At 33.3% G+C, this 10,540-nt stretch overlaps 1 protein-coding gene across 1 annotated transcript; it reads right to left on the bottom strand.

Annotated features, from left to right (window-relative positions):
* Window positions 1–1,465: 1,465 nt before the first annotated feature.
* On the bottom strand, window positions 1,466–6,720 carry LOC126674334 (isocitrate dehydrogenase [NADP]). The gene is made up of 15 exons (XM_050368772.2): window positions 6,367–6,720; window positions 5,996–6,039; window positions 5,792–5,901; window positions 5,663–5,700; window positions 5,396–5,473; window positions 4,464–4,517; window positions 4,281–4,382; window positions 4,105–4,193; window positions 3,921–4,024; window positions 3,738–3,806; window positions 3,551–3,666; window positions 2,774–2,808; window positions 2,538–2,680; window positions 2,126–2,248; window positions 1,466–1,807 (listed from the first exon to the last, which is right to left on the bottom strand). Exons 1-15 carry the CDS (start codon window positions 6,644–6,646, stop codon window positions 1,714–1,716), a joined length of 1,479 nt encoding a protein of 492 aa, XP_050224729.1. The 5' UTR covers window positions 6,647–6,720; the 3' UTR covers window positions 1,466–1,713.
* Between the last annotated feature and the right edge of the window lie 3,820 nt (window positions 6,721–10,540).

Genomic DNA, 10,540 nt, shown 5'->3' with positions numbered 1-10,540 from the left:
TATTGATGATGGTTAGTTGATGAATTATTGTAATGTTTCAGTGTTGTTGATTTTATGTTGATTTTATGTTAATATTTTATTGATTTTAACATTGACAAATAAAATAATGATGTCCGTGAAAGAAACTAAAAAAATAAAAATTTAAGTGAGACTAGATAATGATATGTTAGCATTGAGAAATAAGACAAATAAAGATATTAAATTATTGTAATGTTACAGTATTAATATTGTGTTCATATTAACAAGTTATCAACATAATGTCAACATGATATCAACAATTAATATTAATTTAGTCAGATGTTTATAAAATAAGAACATTGATTGATTTAAGTCAAAAACAATGAACATGTTATCAAAAACATGTCAATAGCTCATTAATACAGTAATTTAAGACTAACTTTTTTTTTCAATGATTGAAAAATCAACATGTTATCAACAGTAAATCAACAACATGTCAACATAAAATTGAAAATAAAAAGGAGTTGAAATACTTATCAACATAATGTCAACAATAAATCAACAACGAATCAACATAAAGAATAAAATAAAATATTTAAAAAAAAAACTGTGACAATCAATATAATATCAACAAGAAATCAACAACATGTCAACATGATAATTCTAACATATCATTATCTAGTCTCAGTTAAATTTTATTTTATTTAGTTTATTTCACTAATAAACTTATCTAATTTGCAATATTTTTTTAAAATGAAATCTTCCAAAGTTAAAATCAAGGTCTGATTATCAACACAAAATCAACATAAAATCAACAACACTGTAACATTATAATAATTCAGCAACCAACTATCATCATCAACAAATCGAGCTGCAGAATAAAAAAACACAGAAATACAACCAAACACCAAAAAAATGCAGAAATAACAAAAAATTATTCCATGTAACCATAAATTTATTTTACATAACATGAAATTAGCATTATATTCTTTAAATATAATCTTTATACATGTTTAATGGTGAAAAAATAAAAAATATTGTAGATCTAAAAATCAAAAAAAAAATGAATAAACTGCAGATCTGAAATCAACTAGATGACGACGATGAGCAGAGTAAATGACAGCGTTGGCGAAGATGACGACAGAGACGATGATAAGAAAGATAAGTCGCTAATCGTGAAATTGAGCGCTTGTGAATAAGGAGAGAGAATGGGAGCTGAGAGAAAGAGGAGAGAGAAAATAATGAAATTGTGATTTTTTATCTTATTAGAGTAACTTATATAGGAACCGTATAAAAGTAATTATTTATAGCATGTACAATAGTTTTAATATGTCAAAATAGACACTGTATAAAAATAATATATTAGGAAAAGTAGGTTGTTTGTGTAAAAACCCAATTTTTTAACGCACAGTAAATAGAAATATAAGAAAAAATTGAACAAATCAATTATAATGTATTTCATTTCAAAAAAAATTATAGTGGTGTATCTCAAAAAAAACAAATGGAGTATTTTGAATCGGAAAGTTTTTTGCATTGCAAAAATTACATTAGTACCAACCTTCAATCAGCATGTAAACATAGCCAAGTTCCGCATACAACTTTTGGCATTGCCAATTTTTGCTTTATTACATACCGGTGTTATAATTGAAGGTCAAATTAGTTTAACAAACTACATTTATCTGCCAAAAAATTGTACCAAATGGGAACACAATGCAAATAAATAATTATGATTACACATAACAACAGGAAGCTTTGTCACACAGCTGCAGGTTGCCGAAGCTTTGACTCTAGATTCTGAGCAACAGCATCAATAAATTCTTCTGTGTTCAAGTAAAATTCTCTCGACACCCTGCATTCATTAGTCATAAGAAATATTTTAGGATTATTGCTACAAGTTAATGAAATAAATCAACAAAAATATACACTTCAAATGCTTCAAATTTTGCCATTTTGAATTTGTATGCGAGTTCTAGATAGAACCGACAGTCCAAGTTTATTTTTGTTTCTTACTTACTATTGGGGGAAGCATGATAAGTGGTATATGAGACATTATGCGACTTTTATTAGTTCAAACTGTGTTCACCAAAGAGAAGAAAACCCAGGAAACAAGCTACTGAATCAGAATTGAGGCTGAGCATAGATAATGTACAGATAAGATGCCACTTACTTAGAGCCATGCATCAAAATAGCAAGATCCTTTGTCATTTTTCCTGCTTCTACTGTTTCTATGCATGATCCCTCCAACTTGTGTACGAAATCCAGCAGCCCTTCGTTCTTATCCAATTTGGCCCTGATACATGATCCGTTTCGGTCAAAACATACAAGTTGGAAACTTAAAATGTCCGAATATATATAATGGGATTATCAAAAAAGCAGGTTTCAGCACCTGGACCTATCTAATCTTTATTTCCGGGTAGAGTAGTATGATTCTACTAATTCCGAGTAGAGAGATTCAACATTCTCGTAAAAATTATATTAAACAGCGGAGCACAAAAAATGACATCAAGAGTGCATCTGTACTATCAAACCTCCGTAACATGAAATATGTTTATCATTTCAACTGGAAGCAGTAAAATTACCTATGTTCTAAACCTCGTGTCCATGCAAATATTGAAGCAATACTGTTCGTGCTAGTTTCTTGTCCTTTCTGGTAAAACCGAAAATGACGAGTTACAGTCCCATGAGCTGCCTCAGCTTCTAGTGTCTTTCCATCGGATGATAACTGCAGAGTCCGCACTTACTGTTATGTCGCACCATCACAGAAAGAATAAGGAGCTAAGGATTAATTTTGAGCAAGAAACAGCTTGATACAAACCAACACAGATGTCATGAGGCCCAATGAGCCAAATCCTGCACAAAGAGCAAATTTACTTTAAATTCATGAGGCCCAATAAGCCAAATCCTGCACGAAGAGAAAATTTACTTTAAATAGGTCAACAGGCGATTACATTACATAGTAAGTAAACGCCTAAGGTCATTTTGTAATCAGAAAGGTTATCTGCAATTTAAATCCCAACATTTCACAATTGTGGTGATTTAATCCCATTTAAAACGTCGCACCGCACATCCCACTCTTTCGCATTTTTGCATTGTGTAGCCTACGGTTGTTTCTCACCAAAAATAAAGCTGACAAATATGTACAAAAATGCGCCGTTTTGTATAAAACAACGTCATAAAATGGAAATATGCTACACAATGCCAAAAATTGAAAGATTAGGATGTGTGATGCAACGTTTTAAAGAGTGGGATTAAATTGCTACAAACGTGACACATTGGGATTAATATGCAAATAACACAAATAAGAAGCGCTGAGTCTATTCGCTCTTGACAATATTAAATATAAAAGGACAGCAATAAACTAAAACTACACAAGAAAACATATACAAAGCATATCATTTTGCATTAGTTTTGTTGGTTCAACTTTCATCTCAGCTTCTCTATGTATCAACACATAATTGGAGAAGACATCATTTTTAAAGAATAAAGTTTCCCTATTCAACACATAAACGCTTTAAGAGGTTCACTTGCCATGATTATTTACCTAGCAGATAATATCTCTAAGGAAAAGAAATTAATTGACCAGTTACAGTACCTTGAGCAAGTAAATCACTTTGGACATCACCGTCATAATTTTTGCAGGCCCAGACATAACCACCATCACTCTTTACAGCATAAGCAACCATGTCATCAATTAAACGGTGCTCGTACCTGAAAGCAGATAACTCCATAAATCATTTGATAACAGTAAAGAAGCATACACATGATAAACTTGAGCATACCATATCGAATGTTCTTCAAATATCTGCTTCCACTTCTCTTCATATACCTCTTGGAATATATCCTTAAACCTACAAAAAGCTGAGAGTAAATATTACTGTACATTTCTTCACTTTTAAAATCCAAGAGAGATAAGTTCCAAAGGCATGTGGGATGAGAAGCTTATTACAACAAGAAACAGTTACCTGCCATCATATTTCTTCAAAATAGTGTTTTTGGTGCTCAAGTAAAGAGGCCACTTCTTTGCGAAGGCCAATGACATTGATGACTCGGCAAAAGCTCGAATAGACTGACCAATACACAAAAATCAGGCAGACAATTACACATTGTAAGATGCATCCCCAGGATGTATGCATGATTAATACAAACCTGGTCAACATTATACATAGCAAGTGCTACACCAGGGCCCTTGAAATCATACACATCAAGTTCCATTGGAGTCTCACCATCCTCTGGAACTGCATAAACAGAAAAGGCATTTAAGACAATCAATGCCCTCGAGAAAAGAAGCTTTTCAGCTAGAAAATAGAAATGTGAAAGCTCACCAAAAATCATTTTAAGCTTTCCTGGTCCTTTGATAATGGCATCTACGGCACGATATTGATCACCAAAGGCATGTCTGCCGATGCAAATAGGTTTCTTCCAGCCTGCAGACCAGTTCATAAGTACTGCATAGTGCTTCTAATTACTGAACAAACACTAATTTAACATCAGAAACAGCACATTACCAGTAATAATTCTTGGAATATTCTTGCACAGAATAGGTTCACGGAATACAGTGCCTAGAAAATAAAGAAATTTGTCCATTAGATTCATTCACATAACATTTATCAAAATATCTCAATTAAATTCTCAGAAAATGTTCATGTTCCAGCATCTACATCAAAGGTTGCACAAAAAGAAATTATACAGAAGACACCTCCTTCAAGAATGCCACATCCAGAAAATAAATACACATGCACAACAAGATGGCCCAAACATAAAGAAAACGAAATCTACAAACTTCATAGTTCTCTGCTGTACAATGTCTCTCCCGCGTGGCGATATGGGGCCGAAAAAAGAAAGAGGGGTGGGGTTTCTCTTGCTTTTGGCATATTTATCCAGCGCCCGGAGGCCCTTATGATGGGCTATTAGCTCGGTGGTAGAGCGATAATAGTATAGATTGTTCAAAATCAAGAAAAAATATTGCATATAGTCAACAGCTACCAATGATAATTCTATCCTCCCAAAACCATCTTATTAGCGATTAAATATATGGAAGGAGCAGAAAGAGAGAAGTATTTTGACATGAAATTAGCATTTTGAGATGATTGTTGAGTGAGCACTGACAAACAATTCAGGAAATCAAGTTAACATTTAATTAAATAACCAAAATGGGGAGGAAACAACTAGCTAATAGATACTTCTTTCAATCCACTATTTAAATCCACCCTGTATATAGTGGAGGCAGTCTATAATCGAAGATGTGACAATATTATCTAAAAAAAACTTTAGAAGCAAAAAAAAATAATCCTAGGCTCTTGTTTTTTGATATCAGTGGCAGTTCACAAAGTGAGAAATTTTGACAATAGTAACTTGGATGTTGATATTTTCCATTTCAGCCACCCTTAACCAAAAAAAATTAAAAAATAGATGCGATATGCATATACCAATGTCGTACCATTTAAGATGTTTCTTATAGTCCCATTTGGACTCCTCCACATGGACTTCAAGCCAAATTCTTTAACTCTGGTCTCATCTGCAGATAATGACATAAATTCAACAATAAACAGTATTGATAGATTCTATCTTAATTAAAGTTATCGTAATGTACCAATAGCATCTAGTGCATAAACTAGAACATTCACCAACGTCAGCTTGTGTCGGGAACTGTAATTCGTTGGTAAATTAAAGATACATGGAAAAATAATGCAAAAAGAAAACTTACCGGGGGTAATTGTAGCACATTTTACAGCAACATTGTACCTGCAGCATATAAAAAAAATAAAGATAATTTAATAACAAGCCAGGCATATTTAGGAATCCCGGGATTTATCTTCAGATGTCAACAGCTTACTTAAGAGTCGCCTCTGCACTTTCTATAGTGACTTTATCATCAGTAGCATCACGATTCAATATTCCCAAATCGAAGTACTTAATGTCCAAATCCAGATAAGGAGTTATAAGCTGCAACACAAAAACCACATGTTTATAAATTATAACACTCTCTCCATATACTACAAAATTAGAATAGTGATCAGACAAACATCTATATTTATACCTTATCTTTTATCATCTTCCAAATGACCCTTGTCATTTCATCACCTAGTCAACAAAATTTAAGAAAAATTAATAATTCAGTCCTTGTTTGGTAAATTGAATATTTGCAGAATTCAATTAGTTTAGGCATAATTTCATTTCTTCCAAATTTCCATTACAACGACGAGAGAGGACAATGTATAAACTAAATAGTTTTGAATTTTTTTAATTTTTAGACTTTATGAACACTATAACACCACAATTCCACTAAACTGCAAATCAACCAAATTTAAATCCAAAAAAAAAACAATTAAAGAACAGCATTCCATTAAGCAAAAAATACAAAGCAGAACAAATATTAGGGTTTAAAGGAGGTTTAATCAATAAAATTACCGTCCATTTCAACGATTGGATTTTGAACCTTAACTCGATCAAACACCGCAGAAGAAGCGTAGCATCGGAGAGAAACAGCGGCGCCGGAAAATCGAGGAGAAAACACGACGCGATTCCGGTTGATAAGTCCAGCTCCATTAGTAAGTGCATGCTTACTATTAAGCGTTTTTCTAAAGACAATTGGTGACGACGAAGAATACGATTTAACAGGCGATAACATTGTCGCGCTTGACATTGTTGCTGCTTGTAATCGGAGTCTACTGATGGTTAACATTCGCATCGAACCGATGCTTCGATTGTCTAGAAAAAAGGGTATCGATTGGGAATTTTTGATGGCGTTTTATGTTTGGGCTCTTCAATTTTAGATCTGTTGATCCAACGGTTTAAAATTGGAGTCAATATAGTGTCACTGTAGAAGAAATGGCAGTCTCTAATAAGGAAAATGTACAAATGTAACCCTCATGTTTACTTCAATTTTCACTTAACCATCTAATATTTTTTGAATCTGAAATTATAACTGATATTAATATCGTCAATCATTTAAACGCTACACTCAAGTACTGTTTGGTTCGATCCAGGAATTTTTTTCTTTTCAAGAAAACGGAATTCATTTCATTTTCATATGAATTTCACTTGGATTTCATTTCATTTTCGCATGAATTTCACTTCAAATGAAAAATGAATTCTTGTACTTGGTATTTTAAGGATCTGTTTGGATCAATTTTAATGTATAATACATTTTATTTTTAAATAAAATCATTTGAAAATAAATTTTTATGTTGATTTTCCGAATTTTAAATATGAATATTTTGAATGAAATGAAATAAATTAAAGGGTTAATTACATATAAAATCACCACCTTTACACGAATTTTCAAAAATAACACGACCTTTAAAACGTGTCAATTCAGGGCATCACCTTTCATTTCTTTTCAAAAATAGCATGAGCACGTTTTTAGATAAAATTTTGCTGACTTGGACACCCAATGGGAGTGCCACGTGTCATGTCACGTCAGCAAAAACGCCACTAAAAATGTGCCCATGTTGTTTTTGAAAAGAAATGAAAGGTGGTGCCCTGAATTGCCACGTTTTAAAGGTCGTGTTATTTTTGCAATTTCGTGTAAAGGTGGTGATTTTATATGTAATTAACCCTAAATTAAATATTGTATTTAGAGTATAAATTTAAATTTAAATTCATTTGAATCAAATATATATCTTGTAAAAAAATCAACTGAATTTTATAAAAAAATTAAAATTTATTTAAACCAAACAAACCCAAAAAAAATTAAAGGTAGAATTCATTCAAATGAAATAAAATGAATTAAATATTGTGTTTGGTATAATTTCATATTCAATTAGAATTTTTAATTTTCCAAAAATACCGTTTATCTTATTATGCCCTATTCATATTTATTAAGTCTTTTATTTAATTATTATTTTTAAAATTTCATATATATTTACTAGTACATTTTTTAATATTATATTTCACACACATCATAAACCTCCGACTTTATTTATCATTATTTTTATAAATTAACATAATTTTATTTTATTAAATAACAAATAACAACATTTAATTAGCTCTAATTAATTTTAGACATGGTCAAAATGACCATATAACGCACACGAACATAAAGTACTTTTTTTATCATCAATAATGCAATTTTACTTATGCAAAAGAGAGGTAAAATCCTCAGAAATACACGGCAAGATATGATCGGGAACATCCTCCACAATCATTCGAAACTCTGTTAGGCTCGGTGCCCATTTAGCCAACATATGAGTCGTCTTGTTGGCATTTCTGTGTCACGACCCAAATTACTGAGCCGCGACCGGCGCTAGGGAATGGGAGTGGTAGCTCCGAAACCCGTAGCAAGCCTAAAAATCGTTATTAATTTTTCGCAATTAAAAACATATTATTATATATAAAACGTTTTCAGAAAGCTCGTTTAAACATTTTATTAATAAATATCAAAACCTCATATTACTTTCTGAAAACCATTAAAACATGATTCGTCATAGCTAGGGTCTTACAGTGCGATATCCCACATCCAGCCCTGCCCTGCTTCTAGTCACAGTCACTACAAATTCCACATATGGTAATTGGTTGACGAAATCAAACGGTTAAAAACATAACTGTTAGAAACAACTTCTTATATCAGAATTCACATTTCAAATACCGTTTGAAAATAAACGTAAATCTCATATAGACACCTACGGACTACTGCAGCTCTAAAGGACAACGTGCTTTGTGCAAGTCAAACGACTTCCAACACAAAGGAGATGGTCTATCTGATCCGACTCCGATCACCTGAAAACAACAATGGTGAGGGGTCAGTATTTGGGGAAATACTGAGTGAGTCTGCATTTTACTAATGGTATTATCATAAGAATATAGCATCGCATCTCAAGAAAATAATAATATAAAACATATAAACATGTATTTGATCCGTACGAAACTAATATCCTAACATGCGACACATTTCTCGAATAATCATTATCATTCAACCCAATCGTAAAGATCAATCGCGAGTCTAACTCGCTGGTGGCCCAGCCACTAGATACGGGGACTCCAGACTACACTGTAGCCGAGTACTCACTCGTATCAAAAACCCAATCGTAAATATCAATCGCGAGTCCAACTCGCTGGTGGCCCAGCCACGTAAATTTCATAATCATCATCAGCTCCCAGCTGTGGTAAGTCATTTCTCAAATGCAAACATACTAGACTGACTCAATACTGGTGATCACACAGCCTATTGACACCCAATATGTAGCTAGTTTCTTCGGATCGCATACTAGTCTTTCATATATAAACTTGATAAAACATATAACATCTCAATCAATCATATGTAATGCGATGCGTATAAACAATATACGTATATATATGAAAATAACTTTTATACTAATAATACGCGAAAGTAAATTTGCCACTCACAGTGACCGCTTTCCGAAATAGTATAAAGATCCCATGAACTTCCATTCGTCGTTTGATCACATAGCTAATCCAGCTCGTCGGCCTGGTAGCTCGTTGATACTTCAGTTACTTAGTCAAGTTACCTGTACGTTTAATCCATAAACGTAGGCTTAGTATCAAAACCCTAAGTTATAAACTTAGGTTTACTCGATCTTATTCTAAATACGTCTTTTAACTTTGATCGTGTTCTAAGACTTAGGCGAGATACTTGTTATATCTCTTATTCATTGATTCCTAATCATAGGTTTCTTTTATCTCGAAACCCTAATCGAATACGTCATGTTCGATATCTAAATTTATCGTTTTCGGGGTCCGTATTTCCTTTTTTGATGTCCGACACTCTTAAAGTCGGAAAACGGGGTCATAGCGGGGTGAAAATACCGTATAGGTGCTTCACATAAACTATGCGCCCGCATAGTCTTTCTACGCGCCCGCGCATTATAGTTGCGCGCCCGCGCAAAGTCCTTACGCGCCCGCGTAAGATAGTTACGCGCCCGCGTAACATTCTTACGCGCCCGCGTAAGACAGTTACGCGCCCGCGTAACATACTTACGCGCCCGCGTAACTATGTTACGCGCCCGCGTAACACTCGCCCTCGGCCATTCCGACGTGCTTCCGGCGTGAAAACGCTCCAAACGTGTTAATAACACTTAATCTAAGCTCAAAACACTATAATCCAATTCTAATATCGATTAAAACGATATAATCGTTTCGTGGCCTAAAACATTGAATCGATATAACTTAAAATATATCCGTTTAAACGGTAAAACGACAAGCTTACCGTGATTCGCCTCTGGAATACGATCGATTCGAGCTATTAAACGTCGGAAACGGACGAGAAACGAAGATCGAGCGACGGATCGAAACGATCGCTCTTTTCTTTCTTTTCTCCTTCTGGAGATTTCTTTTCTTCTCTGATTCCTTATGATTAAGGAAATGTGTATATATAGTTTGGCAAATTTGCCAGTTCAATCCTTCATTTCTTTAACTTAAACCATTTCTCTTTTAAACTTTAATAATTAACCAAATGGTTAAATTATCCTTCTAACTCAATTACTTACGTATTATTTATATCCAAATAAATAATACTTACCCAAAATTATTATTTCCATCAATAATCCTTTAATTGCTATTCTCGAGGCTTAATTGGCTAATTTACACTTTAGCCCTTAAACTTTTCAAAAGTTGCAATTTAGCC

The sequence above is a fragment of the Mercurialis annua genome, linkage group LG3 (assembly GCF_937616625.2).
Source record: "Mercurialis annua linkage group LG3, ddMerAnnu1.2, whole genome shotgun sequence".
NCBI lineage: Eukaryota > Viridiplantae > Streptophyta > Magnoliopsida > Malpighiales > Euphorbiaceae > Mercurialis > Mercurialis annua.
The sequence above is the reverse complement of the archived record's forward strand: the minus strand, read 5'-3'. Positions and strand labels throughout refer to the sequence as shown.